Source organism: Protomyctophum bolini, assembly GCF_963924005.1.
Source record: "Protomyctophum bolini genome assembly, chromosome: 8".
Classification (NCBI taxonomy): Eukaryota; Metazoa; Chordata; class Actinopteri; order Myctophiformes; family Myctophidae; genus Protomyctophum; species Protomyctophum bolini.
Genome location: NC_137869.1, coordinates 37,758,819 through 37,784,332, shown reverse-complemented (window position 1 = coordinate 37,784,332; position 25,514 = coordinate 37,758,819). Strand labels below are relative to the sequence as shown.

Genomic DNA, 25,514 nt, shown 5'->3' with positions numbered 1-25,514 from the left:
GTGAGGTGGAGCGTGTGCGGCGAGATGGATTCCACCAGCGATTAATTAATATTAATGAATGGAAGGGTTTGTGTGTATTAAATGATGTGTATTGCCTATGACAGGGGTTGGCAGCCTTTTTGACATGCAGTGCCAAGTTAAAATTTTCTTGATAGTCAGTGTGCCATTATATAAACAGTGAGTTTAATTGTGACATGATATCAAAATGAAATATTTCCCACTGATTTTGATTTTGGCTGTACATACATGCAACACCATGCAGCTCCTTGGGAACAAACGTTTGCAAGGAGTTGCATGGTGACCCTTTGGTGTGGTTTGGGCCGTTGAATTCCCTTGCGTTCACTTGGGACGACGTGGGTCGACGTGGGTCAACGTGCAACAGGACATATCACATCACGCTGGGACAACGCTAAAACCGTCTCGACCCTTTGGGGTGGTTAGGGCTTTAGACTCTCTCTCCAGTGAGAGTTAGGAGTTTGAATGAATGTACATAGAGAGTCATCACCCTCCCCTGTGCGAACGTCGGCACCGGTGCCAATGGTTGCCATATCATAGGCCTTATGATGCGTCACTATGTCAGTGACTCTTCTGAAGCATTAGCTTGCTTCGTGGGCTAAACACTAAAGGAGGACAACCCCATATACTCAAGTCTCTCCCCCTCTCTTGTTCGAGGCTAGGGCCAACACAGCTAGCGGATGGCCAGCCCACATTGTCCTAATGACAAGCTTTGTTTGTGTAATTACTAATTGCTATGCCTTTGTACTGACACTGGATCCCACTGCACTCCCTCCTTCATTCAGCCTATGCCAATTAGCAAGCATTATGTTTTCACATACTGTCATTAGCAGTGACACGGTTCAGGTCTAACTGTGAATACAGAGAGAGAGAGAGACTAGAGTGGAAATGATCGTTAACCTGAGATAGGGTTAGGACCTTCACTGAGTCAGTGAAAACTTGTCTTCATCAGCAGCATGTGCAGAACAGCTTCATGACCCTTCCTTCCCAAGACCCTCACTAAGTATGAAAGTAGGTGTGGGCCACAGGCTTACAGTGTAGTCTGAGCCCTTTCAGCCACTTCTCAACTGTCTGTCTGACAGTTTTCTCACCCTCAACGAAAGTAAGACGGAGGTAATCATTTTTGGCCAACAGTCAGCACCTTTCCTTGACACCTTGACACCCCTCAGTGCTAATATCCACTCATCAGTAAAGAAATCTGTTTGTGATGTTTGACAATAACCTTAAATTCAATAAACAGATCAGCTCCGTGGTCAAAACTAGTTTTTAATCAGCTTAGGCTCGTGGCCAGGATCAAATGATACCTTTCCTGACCTGACCTTGAGAGGGTCATCCACGCCTTTATCTCATCAAGGCTCGATTATTGTAATGCGCTATGTAAGGGATAATATCTGGCTAGGTGGTCATTGTCAGGAGATAATTCACCGACAGGGAGTTTAACCACCCTGAAGGTGAATTATATCCGACAATGACCACCTAGCCAGATATTATCCCGCTTATTACATGGCTACCTAACATAAATTAATAAATTGACCCAAAACAACAACACAAAAGTATTCCAGTTCGCGATGGCTGCGTCTGCCCAGCTACAGGGCTGGAGCACTGTCGGAGAAAAAGGAAGTGAGTTGATCAAATAGAATCCATTTCCGGTACGGCTTTGTCTATTTCTCGCTCAAATGTTTTCAAAAACATTTTTGAGAGCAATGTTTAGCTGTAAATGACACTGTGTGTTTTGTTGGAAACAGCAGTAAATCAAGCGGGGCACAGCCACGCAGCTGGTGCTCAGAGGGTTTGATTAGGCAGCGGTCTGTTCTAAAGCGGAGCGGTCATTATCTTGATAATTCAACCAAGCCATGTAATCAATGTAGGCATAGACCAGTCTGCCCTCAGACGTCGGCAGCTCGTTCAAAATGCCACCGCTCGCCTCCTCACTACGGTACGAGGAGGCGTGATCATATCACTCCCGTCCTTGCCTCACTCCACTGGCTACCCGTTAAATTCAGAATTCATTTTAAGATTGTATTATTTGTTTTGTAACGTCATTCAATGCAATCAGATCAGAACGTTTCTGTTTGGATGTGTGTGCTGTCAAGGCAGAACGTTTCTGTTTGGATGTGTGTGCTGTCAAGGCCAGAGAGTAGGCGTTTTATGGACTCCTCTGCTTTTAATACGGTCCAACCCCATCTTCTCCTAAAACACCTGTGTGACCTGAACGTCAGTAGCCATTTGTGGATGAGGGAGTTCCTGAGAGAGAGACCCCAGCGAGTCTGTATTAATAACACTCTGTCTGACTGCCTTGTCCTAAACACTGGCGTACCACAAGGATGCGTTCTATCCCCTCTGTTATTCTCCCTATACACAAATTAGTTGAAATACAACAACAAAGACTTCTCTCTCATAAAGTACGCTGACGACATGGCCCTGCAGGTTGCCTGCCTGCAGGACGTTTCCAGTCTCTCTTACTCCCAGCACATCGACCGTATTGCCACCTGGTTTGACAGCAGCTTCCTTGACCTTAATGTCACTAAGACCAAGGAGCTGTGCTTGGGATGGGGGGTCAAGAGCAGAGGGCTATTTAAAGTCAGTGACTTTAAATTATTTAAAGTCAGTGACTTTAAATATCTGGGAACGACCATAGACAATAAACTCACCTTTCAGACCTAATGCAGATAACATCTACAAAAAGGCAAGGCAGCGGCTTTATCTTCTCAGGACTCTGAGAAGTTTTAATGCCAGTAAACACACCCTGACCATGGACTATAGATCACTCGATGAGAATGTTCTCACTTTTAACATCGTGTTCTGGTTTGGGAATCAATTAGAGATAAAAACAAGCTCACCCAGGTAGTCAACCAGGCAAGTAAGATCATTGGAGACAAACAATTGCAACTTCAGGACATTTACAACCGCTCCATAACCAAAAAAAGCAATTCAGATTTACAATGATTCTACCCATCCTCTTCACTCTGAATTTGACTTGTTGCCATCGGGCAGGAGGCTTAGGGCAAAATTAGCTAAAAAGAAGGGTTACAAAACTTCGTTTGTGATAACCGCTGTGGACATTTTAAATACAAAAATGTTGAAATAGTCTAATCCCCACTGTTCATGATCACTGTTGCTGTGTTAATGTGAATGCATTGTATATAGTATTTTAATGCACCTGTGTATTTTTTGTAATGTTTTATTGTTGTAACTGACTGCCGGTGTGCCAAAGATGAATTTCCATTTTAATGTCAATGTAATGGACAATAAAGCTTTCTTTATCTTTATCTTTCCCACATAACTTCCAGGTATGATGATGATGTCACGCGCATACCCTCCATACCCTATTTTATATGTCTCCATATGACAGTATTGCACAAGAGTAGCAAAAATAGCCGATCTAGCAACTCACAAGCTCACACAGCGCATTTTCACCTATAACTTTGGACTGGTACGTATGTGCCCAAAATGGTATAGCCAGCTTGAAAGTGGTTATTTATGCGTTTGTGTTTTGTAAATATTGAACCAATCAAAAAATATATAATATTTGTTGTAGTAACTACAGTCGTTTTATTTATTTTTTCATTTTCAGAAAAGTAACCATTTAGGAATACATTACAGAGTACTACAAACCAACGATGCTGCTGTGAGCCTATATGAGCTTGAAATGAACAGACTTTAAATTAGCAGACGTCAAGAGTATCTGGTTACAGGGCAAGCACCCAGAGAGGCCTCCCCATTAAACCTAAGACACAGTCTCATCACCACATCACAGAGGAGACATGAACTGCTCCCATTAGAAGGGTTTATGTCGTCGGGTCACTGGTCCCTGCATCAGAACCCTGTAACCACTAAAAAGGACACAAGGACAACAAAACAACAATCTGAATTTGTACGAAGTAATTAACGGACCACATGGTCACAAAAGTTGACGGCAGAGATATCAAAGACAAGGGATATATTCTCATTATCAGGTTTAATGGCCTGTACTGTGTCTCATCATTTTTTATCTTAATGTGCATCTCTGTTCACACTCGGCCCGTTAATGTTTCCACGCCACATTGGTTAAGATACAGGATAGCGATTAGAGGGAGTGTGGAATTATATCCTTGGAAAGCATACAGCAATATACTGTAGCGTTAGGATTCTGCAAGCCCAAAACACAGATGGACATGATAGCACTCGCAACATTTTCAATCACCTTCAATGATTAATGACTTGTTCACACACTGGATGTGTATATTATAACATAGTGGCCTCCTAGTGAAACAGAGCAAGGACATTCACTTCCACTAAACCGAACCACCAAGAGCTGGACTCAAAGCTGTCTCATTACCCCTCAAGGTAATCAACAGCTATTCTGACCAGCGGTGCACAGGTAACGATCTCATCCTTAATAGGCAAAGGCCTCAGGAAGGGATTTTTGTGTTGCCAGGTTGCCTAAGTATACAAGCCTTGTAGAGACATGGGGGAATTTATGGAATTTATGTGATTGGTTAGCCGATTTGCTAGTCTACTCTACATACAGTATGACGTGCATTTTCCCTTCATTGTCAATTAAGTTTAATGTTTGCGTTGGCACAAATTTACGTCATATTTGGCGGACATTTAAAATAAATTCTCCTTTCATTGTCAAATGGCAAATATTGAGACGTGTGGGGACAAAAGCTGTATATAGGGGGGGCTAGCGTCCCTCAAAAAAGAAAACAAAAAAAGGAAAAAAAAGTACAGTCTATCTAGGGGAAAGAATGATGAATCGTCATGACTGATGAGACGCATGTCGAATTGTCGATGCCACATGTAAGGAGAGGCTTGAGTCTAAGCTCCCAGTGTTGAAAGCTGAGCTGGCCAGATTCCAGTTTCATTCAGACTCAAGAGGACGTGCCATATCTTCCAAGAACAGAGAGATATTACATAACACAATGCACACAGCTCTCGGCCCAGACAATGATGTGTCCTCTGATTTAATTCCGCTGGTGGTCACTGACCCTCAAGTGTACCTCACGAAGGGCAGGTCATTAATTAGCCTGCTTTACACTGCCAAATGGAAAATGGGAGAATGAGAGTCTCTTCACAGCAGTGAAGGAGCAAACGGCAAGCGAGAGAGAGAGAGGGTTGAAGAGTCACCACAAGGGCAAACATGAGACAAAAGCATCGAGGGAGAGATGAAGAGAGAGGCAGTAGGGCAGAAAAGACTTTCAATAATATACCATATGATTTAAAGCCAAGCCCAACCATTCACTGCTGCTCCTTACAGAGAAATAAAATGTACTTAATCTCTAATGTTGTACCGTCATCCTTATCCACCCTCTCCATCTAAAACACTGCAGACGCGCGCTGCTTTGAATGGCGTTCACACGTTTGATAATGAAATGTATGGCCAACATTTTTCATCAGGCCTAAAAAAAAAGCCATCTCATTTTCAATATTGCCTTTAAACTTTCACTCTCTTGCCTCTCTGGCCTTTCTCCTCTCTGGCTACATCTCCCATTGTAGCGAGTGGTGAGATTTTCCAGGAGTATTCCCATAGTAAGGATTTAAAAGTATTTAACCCATTCTGACCTGAGATCAGATTCATACGAGGTTTCCACTGGACACACACACTGGTCTGATGAACCCATTCTGACCTGAGATCAGATTCTAAAAATGTCAGTCGTTCTTCGAATTTTTCAAAAATAGCAGGCCTACAAGCTCGTATCGCGCCACTCGGTGGCGCGATATGAGCTTGTAGATCTGCTATTTTTCAATAGCAAATGCATAACATGATGCCAACACCAAAATGGGTGCCCGGTCAGAATGGGTTAAAAGTATTTAAATGGGATCATGTCCATGGCATGCCCTCCATCCCTACTAAAACCCCTGAGTACGCTGCCTCCTCCACGCAACGCTGACTCCTCCTTAAGCCTGAGTCATATCCAGTTGCACACAGGTGTCGTGCACCGCAAATAGTCGATCGACAAGCTCATAACACGACGCAATGCGGCGCGGCGTGAGCGTCTAGATCTGTTATTTTAGTGTGCGACACAGGTCCACAATTACGCATAAATCATGCATTGCAAATAATCTAACGTGCGCACACATCTATACAGAGAGGAGCACACACGCGCACGCACGCACGCACACAAACACACACAGTCACACAAACACACACAGTCACACACACACACACACACGCCTCTGGGCCAAATATGCCCTGAGAGAAATCGATTGTCGGCTTTTTACTTTACATTTTGTCTTCTCTCTGGAAAGTGTGACGTGCCCGTGGGGTCTTTCTGCGTGAGTGAGTGTGTACTATATCTGTCAGTGGCTCAGTGCGCCTGTATGGATGAGCCTGCCTGTATGCATGAGCTTGCCTGTATCAGCGTGTGGATCTGACTGGCAATGATTCACCCGGGCAGACCTAGGAGCTTAGGACCGCTCCGCCGGCCTTAGCGGCTGAAGTGGAAAACAGGGGACCCGTATATTTCTAGTGCTCCTGTCACACATTTGAGCATTATTGTGACTTTGTTTCCACAAAGCTGCCAAGAAGACACTCAGTCACTGAGGACGGCTCGCTCGGGCCATTTCTTCCAAACCCTTCCAGGTCCAAACCACCATTTCAGGCCCACAGGTCTAGACTAGAGGAAGCATCATTCTTCTAGAGTAAGACGGCAGCATGCGCCGGCATCACACGGTGGCAGGGCCTGACAGGGCAGGAGTCAGAGGGTCGAAGCTACTGACTTAAAGCTGCAATCTGTAAGATTTATGCCTTACCGGGGATTCAGCATGTCTCCGTGCCAGGGCAGACATTTCTACTGATCAGCTAAGACAAGATGCACGCTCGGGCAAAGGTGATATTACACTTTGAACTTCGGGCAATACGTCATGTCAACCAGTGAGGTTCCTAACCAAACACAGGATAAAATATTCTCAGTATTTCAGTGTCATCTTCTCTCGCCTGGTGAAAGTTACAGGAGTTCTTACTGTATGGTGTGTGTGTGTGTGTGTGTGTGTGTGTGTGATATGAAATGAATGAATGAATAAGATTATCTCACAATCACACTAATCATATTCAAGGGCGTTTGGAGAAAAAAATTACAGACTCACTTTAAATCTTTTAGTATTGATTATGATGTATGTATGTATACGTATGTATGTATGTATGTGTATATATATGTATGTGTTTGTGTGTATATATATGTATATATATATTGCTTGCATTATTTTACTACTATGTTTGATTAACCTGATTGTTTTATATTGTCAGTGTTCAGCACTTTGTAACCTTGATTCGAAAGGTGCTTTATAAATAAAATGTACTTACTTACTTATTTACTTTAGACTTCGAGCATTGCGGAGGTGTGTGTCTGTGTCTCGTTGACACTTGATAATGCATCGAGGCAATAATGTTTCTGCACTGCCAAATAGGCCTACAGCCATTTTAAGATAGCGTCAAAGCCACAGAGTTATTACAAGCAATCCTCCCCGGTATTATAGATGTGTTGTTTGAGCTGTAATAACTAGGCTAGGGAGAAGCAATGGCTGACGGGTCCCGATGGAAAGACGTGGCATCTACGATCTCGATCTCGACAACAGTCGAAGCATGATGATGATGAACTAGGCTACACTTGGTTGGTTAAAGTCCAGATATCAACAATATGAGCTTGAATCATTTTAATTGTTTCACATAGGGCTACAGTAGTGTGCTACAGTAAACTATAGTAGGTCAATGGGTTAACAAGATCAAAATGCAAACATTTCGGGGGACTGTGCAGTACGGCGACACATTTTAGCGTTGTGCTTCAAACTGCTTTGTATTTCTGGACGTTTTTAGGAAAGTGCTGCCTGCAGATAACTGTGTGGCCCTACAGCATTATTGCAAGCAATTGCAATAACTTTTTGTCTAGGCCTAAATGATGCATGAAAATGAATATCTATATGCCATTAACCCATTCTGAACGGGAACCCATTTTGGTATTTTAAGCATTGTGTCATACTTTAGCTATTGAAAAATAGCAGATCTACAAGCTGTAGGTCTGCTATTTTTGAAAAAACGTGGAAAATGTGGCACAAATTAGGAATATATATTCTTTCAGAGCGAACATGTTTAACTCAAATCTTTGCTTCCGGGGGTCACTGGAACAAGATATTTTCAGATGGGCGGCCAATTACATATATTTTTGGAGGTCCTTGACATGAAATATTTTGAGCACCACTGACATAGAAACATAGGTTTCTCAGAAAACTGTCAGGATTTAGAAGACATTTGTAGAATCGATGGTAGGTCTAAATGGGTTAAATAAAATTAAACTCAACAGCCAAGCTACACAACCAACCTCTGGCGGCCGATGATGAGAGCCCCGTAGCGGAACTAAGAAACCTCACAGAGGAGCTCTGCATATATCGACCGTTAGGTCTCGTTAGTGTGTCAAAGCACCTCTGTAACTCCTACAAACTGCAGCTGTGCCGAACGCCGTCTCTCACAAGCCTGATGAATTGTATACTCTGCAGCATCGAACCAAACCAAACGTTATTTATATACTAGTCTTTAACCCGTTCAAATATATGCACACCAAATGATGTAGAGTGTAGGTAATGTGATTTAATATTGTTGATGCATGTATTTTGAGGTGTAATCAGTCTGCTCTCGGAGGCACTTCGGGCAAGTAGTACAGGATAAAGATAAAGAACGAGGCGACGCTGTGAGCTCACCTTCTTTTTGGACTTGAACACGTTGCAGCGGAACACGTTGCTCTGTCCATCCCTGGCGATGTAGCTGAAGATCTTCAGGTCCTGGGAGTCGTGGGACACGTAGAATATCCTGGAAGACAAGCATGTGAAGTTATGTTTGGTAATATATTTATATTTAAAAGAGTAAAATTCACAAAATGTTGCGATGGATACAGGTGCAGGGTGACCATTGAGATGAGCTCATATTGTACATAACTTATTTCAGACATTGAAAAAGGCATGAGAACTTCCGTAAATATACCGTAAAGACGGATACCGTGAGAAATACATATCTCTGCTGTCGGGAAGAAACCAACAAACTCCAAAATGTTCATTTTTCAGGAAATGAAGAAAACCATATATTTTGAAAACGAAGCAATACTGCTTCATCAAAGTTGGTGTTGTGACTTAACTGACGTTATATATTGTCAATTACTGGAGGTGGAGTTAGTTGTTTTAGCAGGTTTGAGGGTCCAATGGAGTTAAGAGGTTTTGTCCAAAGCACTTTTTACTACCTTTCAGTGGTTCAGTATTTTTTTTAACCAACACACAGACGTAAAGGGTGTTCAATAGCACTGATTTATGCAAAAAAAAACAACCGAAACCTCAACAATCGAGGTCTTTTTTCCCCACTATATTATGCACAGTATGCACATATGTCGTCTTGGATCATGATGAAACTATTAAAAAGAAACATGTGACGAAAGAGTAAACCAAAGTATTACTACAGTAGTAAACAGACAAATAAACAATTATTACAGCACACAGAGGACAAACAATGAAGATAGTGGCTGAAGTACAGTATGTGCAGCTGTGATAGAATAATGTGGAAGGAGAACAGAAAAGAAATGAATATACTGTATAATCAGGAGACACACAATATGGCATGAGGTAGAGGAGATAGGGAGAACTAAAGCCAGAGACCAAAATAGAGCAATCTCTGATGAGGGGATTGAGTGCAGACAGATATGTAATATCCTACGGCCAAGGAGGGCAAGGGGGAGAAATGAGTTACTGAGGAATAACAGGCCGTCCCGCCAAGGAGAAATAGTGAGAAATAATAAATAATAACCTGCAGGAGGGAGGACATTATGTACAAAGATCTATGCTGTGAGTTGTACAAAAATGATGATGACATCAGAGGACCCTTAGGCTTAATTTATACTTTGTTCCACGACTATGTGTCACTGGACCAAAATGATGTGTTTTCAAATGAAACACATTTCAGAGAAATGTGCTCCTCGGGGCACAGGCCTCCTTCCCCCTGGCCAGCTTGTAGAAGTCAATCTTAGGGAATGAGGATGCAATATGAAGGTCTGTCTTGACCATAGAGATAGATAATATATTGTATAACTAACTATATATAACAGTAGTTCAAATTATAACAGGACAATGTGACGTTTCACGGCAATCGGTCACTGCGTGCATGATTTGAAGCATTTGGTTCAAAACGGACCACTTATGCAAAAGAAAAATCGGACAGATCCATCCTGATCACATAACTATATGGTAGAGATAATGATTGTGTGATGTTTGGACAAAATCTGTAGGAATAATGGTAAAAGCAATGGCGCACGTACGCACACGCACGCACGGAAAAACAGAAAACATAGTCTCGGCCACGCTTTCGGCCTGGTGGCGACAATAAGTCGCCTTTAGGATAAAGGATTTCTTTTATTTTTACCCAAAGCAAAACCAAAGTCAGGGATGCAGACCCCACACATGGTAACATACATTTGATCCAAACAGCAAAGAAATTGGCCAAGATACAACTTGCATCTTTTTTGTTTTCCTCTCCCTCTCTTTTGGCATTGATTAGAATGATTACTAGGGTCTATGAGACGCCATTGAGACAGAATGGAAACATGTAACAAATGAGCTACATTGGAACGCAGGATGCAGAAATTATGTGGTACTGTATGCGTACTGGCTGGCTGATTAGCTGTTTGAGACCATTTCAACCCCACAACAGGGCTGGTTGGTTATACAGTCCATTTGTAATGTGACCTCTTTGGGTATACATGCAGCACAAGAATAACATTAAAATGGAACTTCGATTACTTCACACAACCTCAAATGTGTTTTCAGCTACATCCTAATTCAAACTGACTTTGGCAGAACAGGTCACATTGTGCGTGTGTGTGTGTGTGTGTTTGTGTGTTTAGCCTCTCATCCATGTGTGTGCGCGTGCGACTGTGTGTGTGCGTTTTGGCACCTTCGCCTCCGGCCACCCAGCTAGCATATGATGTCATGATGACCACCAGCCTTCTGTCCTGAAGTCGGTATAGAGCTATATGTATATGTATATGTACAGTATATGTACAGTACTACACCACACACCAAGCCTAAGCTCGCTCAGAACTCTCTCTTTAAACTTGAGTGTAAAACAAAACAATTTGTCTCCTTTACAGATGAACGTGCCTACAGGGACAGCGAGAGAGATCGAGATTGCAGGCAATAATAAAAGAGACACAGTTGGCAGTAAGTGCACCTTGCCAGTAGAGAGTAGAGACATCATCAGTTGGCAGTAAGTGTACCTTGCCAGAGGTAAACCAGACAGAGCTCAACTTGTTTTGTGCAATTAAATGGTCAGCTATTCAATGATAAAAAGTTACATTGTTCCGGTACTTTGGTGTTTAAACTTTAGCATTCCCACTTCATCTAGTGTAAACTCTAAACAACTATCCTCTCTCTGAAGGTCAAGTCAAAACTAAAATGCACTAAACCGCGGCGAGTCGGTAAACCGGCGAGTTCTCCGGTATCCCGTACAGCAGTCGGGGACGAGAGGAAGCTGTGGGGTGAAACAGAGTTTGTACGACGGATGGCGAAACATTGGTGCCATTTTCATAAACATTAGGCCCCGGGCAAACGTTTGTGAATCTAATTACAGGGCAGGGAAAACGATATGGAGAATGAAAACCTTGTTTGACCGCAGCCTTTCATTTCTCAGCGTCACGCAAAAGAGATGCTCAGTCAGTCAGGATACAGCCTTCAGCTAAACATTATCTCATTTAGGAGCCAAAACCACTTCTTCAGAAGCCTAGAACAACCTCACATCAGCAACATTGCACAATATGTCATCTTATTTTATTACATTGCTATTCTTTAGCTATAAAAGATAGTAGACCATTATTGATATGTGCTTAGTGCTATATACTTATCTTTTTTGTGCTTTTTACACTTTATTCTGTGCTCTATTTCACTCCTGCAATAGTTACAGTTGTACAAATGTAAGTATGCAGTGCAATGAACAAACATGAATCCTTGAACAATAATAAAACCCTTGATTATAAACTTGTGAACTTGAACATGAGTAAGTAATGACAAAAAGAAAACAGTTCTTACTCACATTTTACTAATAACTAGGTATTTGAGAGACAGGGAGAAGGGAGAGCAATCTTTCTGTCCAAGTGGGAGGAGAGAGAACAGAGCGCATGATTTATGACGCCGCTCTGTTAAGCCCCATTTATATGACAAATAATATTGGCGATCTACAAACTCGCAACACTTCGCAGAAGCGAAGTCAAGCGACACATTGTGAGCTTGTAGATCGGCTATTTTCATCAAGAACTGAATCGTGACACGTAGTGGCTGGCTGGAATGGCCTTTGTCAGCAGAATGCTTTTGAAAAGCGATAAGCAGCAAATGCACACACATTATAATCACACACCCACACATAAACACACTAGTCCAGGGGTCTGCAACCTTTTTCAAATTAAGTGCCGTAATGTTTTTATTTTCTCGATAGTCAGTGTACCATGTACACATCAATTTTAATGACACCACATGAACATGTTATGTTTAGGCCTGGGGTTTGGGGTATAGGGTTAGTAATAGTAATGTCCGACATGTTCACCTGTGGCTTTGTGTGGTGCCACTCAAAGTGACTACTGGCTTGGGCTTGCTGGAACACCTAGTATGTCTGTCGGAAGACGTGGACGGGTCATTTCACCCGCGTGCGTCCACTCACGCAGCTTTTAACAAGAGCCTCGGTGTGGCGATAACGAGGGGGAGACGTCCCTCACTAATTGACAACATGTACTGTACACACACAGTTACAGGTATTATTAATGAGCCCTCTGGTTAAGAGGCTGAATTTATCACGCAGCAGGGGGCTTCCATAATGGTGTCTGAGTAATTAAGTAGGCTTGTTTCAGAGGGCCCTGGCCGCGTTGTCCCTGTGATAAATGGCTGCCCATGAAATAAAACTGCTATAAATCACAGACGAGGCACTACACACGTGTGTGCACACACACACACACACACACACACACACACACACACACACACACACACAGAGTAACAAGGCAACAAGAAAAAGAACACAGCACACATACAGACAGCACACAGGGGGTCAGGGGCAGAGTGACTGGGTTGCCAGTTCGAACCCGGGCTCCCCCAGAGTTAGTGTCAAAGTGTCCTTGAGCAAGACTCTGAACCCCCAATTGCTCCCGATGTGCAGGTTGGTGCCTTGCATGGTTTCCTCCGGCATTGGTGTGTGAATGTGTGTGTGAATGGGTGAATGTAATGCACAAGCTATGTAAAGCGCCTTGGATAAAGGCGCTATATAAATGCACCATTTACCACATGTATCCATGACCACAGAAGTGTAGCACTTTCGATGTCTAAGGAGGAGCTGCATAATTGCATATACTCGAACAAAGAGTTAAAAGTTGTGTGTACTGTGTGTGCGTGTGCGTGCGCCAGCTTGTGTATTTTCAATTTATATTTAGCATCATGCTCTAGGATATTTAAAAAAAAAGACGAAACATTCTCGCATTAATATGATCTCGGCGCATTTGACATCCTGTTATTGGAAATCTATAAGAGGCCACTGCTATAACAGCTCAGTAACACTATCCCCAGGTGGGATATCGTCTGAACGTGACCCTGGAAACTGAACCCAAGGATACTTGGAGGGGACAAAGACAGCCCACATCAGTCTATTGAGTCAGGGCGCCGCTGCTTCCTGGAAGGGCATTCTCTGGCCTCGCATCATTTCCTATGTGAGGAAATCCATCCATCCATCCGGGAGGGAGGGAGGGAGTCCTTGTGGCTCGGCAGGCTGCGCTGCATATAGGCTATACCTATACCACATACCGCAGGCTGCGCTGCATATAGGCTATACCTATACCACATACCGCAGGCTGCGCTGCATATAGGCTATACCTATACCACCTACCGCAATGTAATGGTTATGGAAGTGGGCAGTGGTGGAAAGTAACCAAGTAACACTTAACACATTTTGACCTGAGATCAGATTCTAAAAATGTCTTCTACATCCTTTAGTTTAAAAAAAAAAAAAGCTATGTGTCTATGTCAGATTGTCAGTCGTTATTAGATCTTTCAAAAATAGCAGACCTACAAGCTCATAGTGCGCCACTCGGTGGCGCGCTATGAGCTTGTAGATCTGCTATTTTTCAATAGCTAAAGCATAACATAATGCTTAAAACACCAAAGGGGGTTCCCGCCCAAAGTGTGTTAAAAGGCCACTTCACCCCTTTTGCAAACAGATCTTATTTTAATGATTTTTAGGGCACAACTTTCAACACTTTCCTGGTTTTTGTTTATGTTTGTAATATGCGTTTTCTAGATATTTTAGTCATGCCATGTTCATCATACATAGATATATAGTATATATAAGAAAGTCTCTCCCCATGCCTTCGGCCTGGTGGAGACAAAAAAATATTTCTCATGTCAAAGTGAAGCTGGCAATGTTGACGCAGTTAAAGGGTCATCCGCACCCAGAATGATAATGATAACGATGAATGAACAACACAATCGAAGAGCAGGGAGACAACCTTCAACCACTGCAACTGTACTATTTATATGGTATCACCATCCTCTATGTCTATGATATACTATTGATTGCAATAAGAGCACACATGTTACCAACACAAATCTGTATGATGGAATGCCAAGGGTGAGCCAGAAAATAGCAGCCAGGAGAATGAGACTAGCAGGCCACTGCCAAAAGACACCAAGAGCTGCCAGCCGGCAAACTAGTGCTGTGGGATCCAACACACGGGCACCGGTCACGAGGACGTCCCACGCTAACATACGTGGATGTACTCAAGGACGACGCAGGAGCGCAAAGTACCAACGAGCTGGCCGGATGTATGGAGAACCGGGATGACTGGAAACGACGATGGAAGGGCTCGTCTGAGGACGACCTAGAGAGATTGCAACTATAAGATAGATTCTGATGGATGACAGAGAACCCTTCTTGATCACCTTACTGTCACCCTCAGTCCATCATGGCTCCAGGACGTGAGCGAGACAAAATGTGCCCAGTGTGATGGAAAGGTTATGCTATAGGCCACGCCACCAGAGCATGTACAGTAATACATACTGTATACGGCGATGCCTGGACTGGCCTTGACTTGAAAAGTTGAAGGATTACCAACAGCAAATTACTTTCTTACATTCAAGAACGTACATACGTTTCCGGGCCGCTTCAAGGTTGAGAAAGTACAGTATACACAGTGGTTGTGAGAAACAAAAACAAACCTCTCAGACCCCTCGGAAAAAGAAGCCCAGTGACTGTATATGTTATGACGTTGTGGAGTAGGAAGGAAGGAAGGCCGGCCGGCGGTCAGCCGGCGGTCAGCCAGGCATGGAGGAAGGAAAGCAAGGTGGAAAGGTACGACTGGAGGAAACCGGACAGGACTTAGAAAGTGGAGAGAAGAAAGAGGAAAAGAGGGAGGGGAGTAAGATGTAACGTCGCTGTAGGGAAGACAGAGAGAGAGAGAGAGAGAGATAGAGAAACGGTCTGCTATGGGAGGTGAATTGGAGGCTAGAAGGATAGAAGTGCATAGTGCTGCATGTTTAATCAACACGGGTCCAAGACACCGTCGCATGCTGTAATTTACACCCAGGTTGACCCAATTTAAATTGCTTTGTAGAATTGTTATAACTTGAAGGCCAAACCAATTCGGAAAGTACATTGAATGTTTTGTGTGAGTGTGTGCGTGCGTGCCAGGGGGGCAGTCAGACAGATATTTTGTGAAGCCACAAGGAAATCGGGATTTCCTGAAAGTTCATATAATAGCCTGTTGTGGCGCTGTCATTGGGCCCAGAAAAACCCATAGCCTCATAGAAGTCCATGTATTTGGGCCCAACTTCACCTAGACTGTATTACCTTAATAAACATGGTCATGAATACTTTTTGCTTCCAGTCACTAGTTTAAAGTCTCATTTCTAATGTCATAATATTATTTTTGGAAAATGATGGTCCCATTTATAAAATAAATTACCATAAAGTCGCACATGTTCTGAGGGGCGTGGCTACCGTTACAGTCTATGAACGGGATCCCCCACCCACTCGAGTCAAAATAAAAACCAACGAAGAAGAAGGGGGGGGAAGTCCCGCCTCGTTGTCTGGGCCAGCCAATGGGCCAGCTGGGCCCAAACGGATCTAGAAAGATGGCGACTTCCAGTACAAGGACTGACAGGCTTCATTCTACGTTCATGTTAGACCCGGGGAACGCTTTGTACATATTTTTTACAGTCTATGGTGCGTGCGTGCGTCTGCATTTTTAATTAAAGACAAAAGTGGGGAATACAGGGCTTTATTTGTCTGTCTGGACCCAAAGCCTGAGAAAAGCAGAGGATCAGTGACGACAACAACAGCAGCGAACCAAAACTAAAAACCTGCAGCAGCAATACATCACCCAGACTGAACAAGACATGTCTACCAGCCGCATTAGGAAGGAGGAGATAAATCGGGGGAACGAATGAAACGGTGGAAGAAAAAGGAGAAAAGGACGGATGAGACCGACAAACACAAGTCGTACATCACGGCTACGCAGTGTTAAATGGACACCAGCAGGGCTATTAAGACTAAAGGGAAGCAGCACACACAGTCAAATCTGGAGTGCTCATTTAACCCATTTTGGACAGTTTTCTGAAAAACCTTATGTTTTTGTAACAGTGGTGTTCAATAGTTCATGTCAAGGAACCCAACATTTTTAGGTAAGAGGCCTCTGAACCCCATCTAAGATTTTTCAAAAATAGCAGACCTACAAGCTCGTAGCGCGCCACTCGGTGGCGCGCTATGAGCTTGTAGATCTGCTATTTGTCAATAGCTAAATTACAACATAATGTTTAAAACACCAAAAGGGGTTCCCGCCCAAAATGGGTTAAAGGTTTCATGACATTCATTTTCATTTATTTTTATTTTTTCCTTTAGGTTTTATGAGATCAATTACACCCAAACAACCTGAACTTTTAACATTCAGCATATTTCCTGTGGTATGGTGGTATTTTCTGTGTGTTCTGAAGCCCTTTGAGCTGCAATGAAAACTAGGCCTCAACAGTGACATCTGCTGGCAGATTCCTATGTCATAATATGGGATTTGTGGACTCACAGTCCACGGGCCAATCAGAGCACTTGTTTGATCCAGAAAACCCCCAGACCAAAGAAAAGCTACGTAATGTTAACATTGTGAATGTTAACATTCGTTTGAAATGTACCCATTCTACATACTGAGAAATAAATCAATAAATCAATCAATCAATAGAACTGCCGGGAGACTAAGGTGTCAGGGCTGGTCCTCTCATCTGCACCACAGCTGTGTGTGAGGGCTTCTAATTAAGTCTCCTCTGATCCTCGCCTCCACTACTCCTCAAAACACAAACTTCCTGAACTGTTCTTGCTCGAGACTCAAAAGAGAAATTAGACGTCTCCCCAGGACCCTATAGTGAAACTGGATCTATACACGCTCACAACAAAAAGGACAGCAGATCTACAAGCTCACAATTGTGTCGTGAGAAATGGGCCTGCAACCATTGAAACATTGCTCCAATACTTATTTAACTTACTGTGAGCGCGACATCTCTATATCCCACATGTGTATTCAGAGCCATGGGTGAATCACTCCAAAGGCGTGTGCTGGATGTGAGTCTGCATGTCTGCTGAGGCTTACTTAGCCTGGGAAACCCAGACGTTTTATTTAAGGCTTACTTAACACTGTGGGAGATGTGTGTTTCTAGAAGCAAAGCCGAGGTACACAAAACACTCAAAAGTTAGCTTTAAAAAAAGGAAGAAATCTTTGGGTATGCCGCAAATCCTCCGTTTTTAGTGTGTGTGTGTGTGTGTGTGTGTGTGTGTGTGTGTGTGTGTGTGTGTGTGTGTGTGTGTGCATGTGCATGTGCATGTGCGTGTGTGTGTGTGTTCGTTCTTATTTATGTCCCACTGTATCTACAAAGGGTTCCTCCATGGTGAATTTGCCCCTACTGGGAAATGTAGGGTTTATACTCAAAACAGCTTGAAGGGAAACTGCATGCTTTCAAAATGTGTTGCTTTTCAACTATGAATTGCACCGTGTGCATGTTATGGTCCCAAATGCACGTGTGCATGTGCGTACGCCGCCCGTATGTGTGTATATGTACAGTGAGCCTACAGTACATCTTACCAGCTCATCCCAAGTGACTGTACTATATGGAAAACCCCAATAGTACAAAGATAATTGCCAAGAGGAAGTGGAAGTGTTTAGTAAAATTGACTGTACAGTCATTTGCACACAGTCAGGTAGGGTTACAGAACATACTGCCATATAACCACTTGCATCTGTATCTTGTGCCCATTTTTTTCCTCTAAAACACACACACACACACACACACACACACACACACACACACACACACACACACACACACACACACACACACACACAGTGAAAAACAACCATGCTTTTTTCGTGCTCAGACGCACCCAGCCACACACAGTCACTTAAGGAAGTGGTTGCACCACTTAAAAATAAATCTATTTGGTTAAATTCAATGGAGCTCTCTACAGCAGTTTAATAAGTGGATGAATAGAGGATGGGAACCTCATAACAAACCAAAACAAACACAGCCACTTGAATGGAAATAAGGCTCCTCTCTGAAACATTTTTACGCAAATTGACAATATTGAACAAATCAATGTTCAATCAGCATGTTGCAGAGTGCATGATGAGCTGTGATCAGTTCTCAATTTGAGAGAAACATTGGATAGACAGACTGACAGGAATTATACTGGCTTGCCCTAGCTGAGTGGCAAATAGGTGCCAATATTTCTATTTTTTTTTTAATATACAGAGACAGTCATGGCGGCAAGACTAACTGTTCAGGAGAGGAGAAAAACAGATTATTTATTTTAGTGTAATGTTAGATAGAATCCACAGAAGTGAACCTTTCAAGCCTGTTTTCTCAACTCGCCATGTTCTGCAAAACTGGTGGGTCAAACTGAACAACCAATGTCAATTTGAAGCTATGATTCCCTGTTTTCATACGACATGAAAAAAATATGTATTATCTCAATGAGACATTGTATAACATGACCTTCTGACAGCAGAAACTACTAGGCAACTTCAGTTTCACTTTGGCATGTCACACAATTAGACGTGAAGATTGGGTCAACTTATGTTCTGTACAAGCTACCGTGAATAAGAATAGGAAAATAAAACAAAAAAAAGTCAAATATAAAGTGTGTGTACTAAGAAAACTAAAGCCAGAGAAGAGTAGTTACAGTAACTCTTGTGCAAATAAGAGACTTCATTCTCATAGCAGCAGATATCAAATATGTATGTGGGAAGTGTGTGGGAATGGAGTATATACTCACAGGAATATAAAATATGAGCTTTTGAATAACATGGAAAGGGCTCAGTGCCTGTTCAGCAGTGTGGCAGTGATAGTTGGAACATTACCCGATAGCGTTGGTGAATGGAATTATAAACTATAGCAAGCAGAGCAGAGGTCAGCGGGACTTTGCTCTTTCATGAACTCAGAACAGCTGAAACGATGAGGCCCCGCTGCTTTACAAATGTTTTGTCTGTGCAGTCATATTCACAGCAGGGGGGCAAGACGGGCCGTATTGCGGGGGAAGACACAGTCGGGGGTTCTCTAGTGCCAGTGTTTAAGTCTGGCTCATGTTATTTCTCACAACATTTGGGCAGCAGTCCAGCACTGTACTAAAACAGAGCAGTCGCCGGTTGGAATGTGGAGTTTTATCTCCTGGAATAGATACGGGACATTGTTCTCCTGTGTTTCGGTTTTCATACTTTTTTTTCTAATACAACCCCGACACGTTTGAGAAAAAGGTTTTCTGATTCCATTGAATAAAAAAATAAAAAAGTACTTTGTTGAAAGTAACCTGTTGCTCCTGAAAGACTTCCAGCAATGTGTTAGCCATGGGCTTATTATGCTAATGTTTCAATCCTATATTTGGCACCTCATTATTTCTTGGCATGAAAGTGGTTCTTTTGAGATATCCTAATGCAGTGGAGTTCCTGTGGGAGAAGAGAGTATTGAGATTCAACTGGACAGTCCAAACAGAAGAAGAAAAGCTCCCTGCTTAGATAGAGATTGCATAGGAATAAATTAAGTTCTGAGGCAGTTACGATCTATCTGGGCTGTACATTTCAATCTAGGACCTGTGTGTGTCACTGTGTGTGTGTGTGTGTGTTTGTGTGTGTGTGTGTGTGTGTGCGTGCGCGCACCCTCGATCAGTGACTGTGTTCCTTATCGCGGTGTATCAGGGTGTGCTTCGACTGCACAATCAAAAGATTGATAGTAATTGACTGTGAGCAAAGCCTTCGCTAGTAGTGCCACGCACGCACGCACGCACGCACACACGGGAAGCAGCCAAAAGCCTCCGAGCTAACATACTGTAGTGTGGGCAGGCTGCTACAGAGTACATGAGAGTAATTCGTTAAAAATGACATTCATGGATGCATACAGTAAATGTGTGTGACGTGTGTGTACACAAATTCTTGGGTAAAATCTTACTCTCACCAGTCACACACAGACACACCTTCTCTTTGACCTCACACTGACTCTTCCAGAAGGCAGCCGGGAGGCTTATCGTGCGTCTGTCAAGCTGTTTACTGGGCAGCCTAGCCCATTCTGACCTGAGATCAGATTCATACGAGGTTTCCACTGGACACACACTGGTCTGATGAACCCATTCTGACCTGAGATCAGATTCTAAAAATGTCAGTCGTTCTTCGAATTTTTCAAAAATAGCAGACCTACAAGCTCGTATCGCGCCACTCGGTGGCGCGATATGAGCTTGTAGATCTGCTATTTTTCAATAGGTAAAGCATAACATGATGCCAACACCAAAATGGGTGCCCGGTCAGAATGGGCTAGTGAGCTAGAGTAGACCGGCCGAGCCTACAGTACACAGACATCACACTGAAAGGCTGAAGGAAGGGGCCAGACAGCCAGCCTGCAGAATTACAGCAATCAGCCAGGCCTCCGAAGGGGAAATAACACTTCAAATAACATATGGTCCAAAGCAGCCACATTGTAAACCATCTGGAAATGTCAACTCTCTCTCGCCCCCAAAATCGTAAAGCGGAGAGCTGAGCCTTGAACCTGCTCAGCAGCATGCGAGCGTCCGATGATGTTTCATATAGGAAACGTGTGTGTCATGTGTGTCCCACCATGTCCTTGGCAGTTCAAAGTGACTATCGATTGAGGTACTCTTTACGCTTCGTCTGCTTTCTTGGGAGCAGAAAACCTAAGAGGGAAGCGTTTCATATTCCACAATACTTTGCAATTATAGTTTTGAATGAATCCATTGCACCATTGTGGTAAAAACTGAAAAACTTACAGTATCTTACTTACTTACTTACTTACTTACATTGTCACCACTATTCAGGTGACTTAGGTGGATAACAAACAATTTAAGACTTAAATGTACTTAAATGCCTGATTCAAAACAATGCTGGTTATGTAAATAAATAGTTTCTACTTCCACCCCAATCATGTCAAGGCTGCGTTTCATGATGTCCTGGGGTTTTTCACTGGTTCAGAAATGTGTGCGCGCGCTTCATTGTGTGTGTGTGTGTACGCGTGTGTGTGTGTGCACGCTTGTTGATCCAGAGAATTAAATATATTCCTGATATTCCGTATTGAGCCAATCTGCTGGTTATGCCCCGAGGCTCTATAAAGAGGGCAGCTGTAATGAAACACCCACAACGTTACTCTGACTGCATGTGTGTGTGTGTGTGTGTGTGTGTGTGTGTGTGTGTGTGTGTGCGTGCGTGCATGCACACACAGTGTGTACAGTAAAATGCTTGTGCTTCTACTGTAACACCGCCCCCCCCTCTACTGATATTTCCTGAATGGTGATACAGTATCTGTACAGTGTATCAGTTGCAGTGAACAGTTCCTGTAATCTCATCTCTGTCGCCTGGCACGTCTGCCTCAACAACAACAATATGAACCTTCTCACACAAAGATCACTCTGTCTGAGATCTTTAGAAGCAATCTACTACTGGAGTGTAGAAAGTGCGGGACTCTTCGATTGAAGGGGAATATTGTAATGGTGGTGCTGTGCGTGCTGTGCGTTCAAGTCAGATGAAACTTTAGTAAGCTTACGTAGCTTATGAGCTTGTTGCCGTTAGTACAGTTACAGTAGAGCAGATGCAGTCGGATTGGTCTAAGCCTTAGACCAATTTGACAACTTAGACCTTAGACTCCAAGGTCTAAATTGTCAAATTAAGCAATGGAACACAAGAAAAGATAAATGGTACATTCATATAGCGCTGTTATCCAAAGCAATTTGCATAGATTGTGCATTACATTCACCCATTCACACACACACACACACACACACACACACACACACACACACACACACACACACACGCACCGATGGCGGAGGAAACCATGCAAGGCACCAACCTGCACATCGGCAGCAATTAGGGGTTCAGTGTCTTCCTCAATTAAGGACACTTATACACTACCTCTGGGGGAGCCCGGGATCGAAATGGGAACCTCACGTTCCCATCCAGCCACTCTACCCCTGAGCCATTGCCGCCCAAGGTCACACGAGAGTGTAAAGGGCGAGGTCGCTTCTCGCCCTCAGGGCGTCTTACTGTGAATTTGAATAACATGATTACAGTAATCTTATTTGTTAAAACACACAACCTTGTTCAGTTGCTTTCATACAACAGACGGCTCTAGTCAGTACACAGCTTGCTTCATAATGTGAATTTAACACTGCAATTCTTCACATTTTGAAGAAGAATTACTTCTGTTGTTAATTTTCTCCTAGCTGTGAATTTGCTATACCTGTGATGTTTTAGCAAATAATGTAACACACGCCCGCTCTCGGCCAATCATGGTGGCTCAGCCAGTCAGCGTGCAGAGTAGACCGACGAAAACTAAATAAAAAAAACAAGCTACGATGACAAAAAGACTAAGACTGAATCTCGTGACAATTTTGTCAACCTTAAGGCTCATACATAGTCTGGATTTTCGGTGGTTAGGTGACCACCGAACTACAGCATGACGTCACGAGCCATGGTGAAGAGCAAACCACCGCCACCGCTTCAGCCCTCTCTGTTTTTATTCACCACCACTCAACGTTATTTCAGCTCCGGTGGTCAGCTCACCACCGGAGAGGTGGTCACCTCACCACCGGAGAGGTGGTCACCTCACCACCGGAGAGGTGGTCACCTCACCACCGGAGAGGTGGTCACCTCACCACCGAAAAGCCAGACTATGAATAGGCCTTTAGTCTCGGACCGGTACCCAGGCTTTCATTTTCGTTCACAATCTGTGTATAAGCTCTGTGTACACTTCCATACATGTGTCCTACAGGTGGTCTGTATTGTGTGCGTGTGCATGTGTGATAAGGTGTTTTTTTCCGTCCCTGACAGTTTCCTTACAGTGCTGGTGTTTCATAATGTACTGGTGGTCAGCAGATGTGACTGAGTTTCCAGCCCTCGACAACCATAGGCCCACAACATGCCCCGCTTCTCGAGTTCAAAGAGAAAACCCATGTGGGTGATTTCTATAGACCTCCGGCTGAATCCTTCCAAAAAGATTAGCCACGCGTTGTCCATTTGCAGAGCGCCATAGAGAAACCCACTGGGGAGCGTTTACAACAGTCCAAGACAGAAATACTCTTTGATGTGCAGTCTGTGCTCTGCCTCTGGGGAGCTGGCTGAGCACACTGTATGTTAACACATTAGCATTTGTAATATGGAACACGGCACTGCGTTTGGACTCTCACGCCCCGTCCGCTTATACGGCCTCTGGAAGTTCTTACGTAAGACAGGGCTGATACCAAATGGATATCATGCTTATGTCTTTCTCTCATTATTATTTTTTTGTTTTGTTTTCTTATCCCTTTAGCTGTAGGCTACTTACTGTATCCTGTGCTTCAGATACTGAAACACACAAAGAAAAGGAAAAAATACCTCTTAAGCCTTATTCAAGAATGGTCAAAAACTTCCGATCTGAAACTGTGTGTGTGTGCGTGTGTTTCAGTTTCGACCACAGTGGTGCAATGGCAATCGATTCATTCAAAACTAATTGCAAAGTATAAATATATAAAACGGTTACCTCTTGGTGTTTCTGCTCCCAAGAAAGCAGACGAAGCGTATAAGAGTATCTCAATCGATAGTCACTTAGTTTGAACTGCCTCTTTGATTCAAGGAAACGATTCCCACTCGCAGACACGGAATATGCACTTTTTATGTCCGAGAGCAACACGATGCATTCCTGAGCGTTCAAACGGGGAGACTTCTGAATTCATCCATTGGTTTCTATTGTTATGTTTTGCAGAAGATACTAATAATCTTGACGTGAATGGTTGGTTTGTATTAAATCCACAAAATATGTTGTACATACTAAACGTGTGGTGTGTGTGTGTGTGTGTGTGTGTGTGTGTGTGTGTGTGTGTGTGTGTGTGTGTGTGTGTGTGCGCGCGCACACGCTATATATGAGTGGGCATTTTTTACAAACTGAAGTTTGTATGGTTTGGTCGCCTAGAACTGTGCGTGCGTGCGAGAGAGAGAGAGAGAGAGAGAGAGAGAGAGAGAGCGCTGAAACTCCACGTTAAGTCGTGGTAGACTTGGAACAGCTCTATGATGAGGCTGAATGAGGAATTCTCACAAAGCTCTGTGAGCGACACCTGATGGACATCATGTTGGAACTAAGCTGTCAAATGCTCCCCAGGTCATCCTTTAGAAGGCAGCCTTTCCAGTCAAGACTCATCAATGCTTTCTACCTTCTATGATCACATCAGCTACTGACCCTTCCGCAATAACCCAAGACTCCACACAGAGGTCCCTCAACCCTGCATCTTGGAATCAATTCCCTAAAATGCAAAGTAGATGGTGTGGAACTCCCCCCATCACAGATGACATTACGGTTACCTTGACATACTGTAGATTACACACGCAGATTATTGTCTTTATTTTCTTTTTTTGTGTGTGTTCAGATGGCTTTTATTTACAGGGAAGGAGTAGTCCGCACACAGTCTTTGTACCAACGGTGTTTATTTTGTTAAACACCATTTAACTCAGGACACGACGTTTCGGCCGTGAACAGCCTTCATCAGGTGATAGCGTCACCTGATGAAGGCCGCTCAACGTCGTGTTCTGAGTTAAATGGTGTTTTAAACTACTCCTTCTCTGTATGTATCTACCTTCTGTCCAGCACCAGCAAAGAACTGGATGCATGTGCGCAAGCCTCCTGCTTTTTAAACCAGCTGGCTTTTATTACCTTTACAAATGTGTTAGTTGTCTTAAAGGTTCAAGATTAAATATGATATTGACAGTTTGTGTGCTTTTTCGAAACAATGAATATGCTAATATGGGCAACAAAAGTAGCCTAAATGTCCAATAATATGACAAGCTACTCTTTAGCTATTACTTGTATCGACTCAATAAGCAATTTGGTATGTAAGATGTTGCCCACTGAAATGGTACCGATATCTGGTCTAGGCCTATAAGTCCTTACAATAAACACCCTGGTCAAATTCATCTTTCTGACAGAATAATTTCCAAAGCCTGAGCTCCCAA

The 25,514-nt window shown here is 43.2% G+C and overlaps 1 protein-coding gene and 1 long non-coding RNA gene across 4 annotated transcripts in view; both read right to left on the bottom strand.

Annotated features, from left to right (window-relative positions):
- The window catches only part of LOC308320344, a 319,513-nt gene that overhangs the window by 221,775 nt on the left and 72,224 nt on the right, over positions 1-25,514 (bottom strand). The gene's annotated exons all lie outside the window — the stretch shown is intronic.
- Positions 1-25,514, bottom strand: part of LOC308320341 (carboxyl-terminal PDZ ligand of neuronal nitric oxide synthase protein-like) — a 183,822-nt gene that overhangs the window by 88,320 nt on the left and 69,988 nt on the right. For all 3 annotated transcript variants that reach the window (XM_080770663.1, XM_080770664.1, XM_080770665.1), the window contains one exon: positions 8,689-8,797. In XM_080770663.1, coding sequence (XP_080626789.1) covers positions 8,689-8,797 — 109 coding nt within the window. The remainder of the gene's footprint in view (positions 1-8,688; positions 8,798-25,514) is intronic.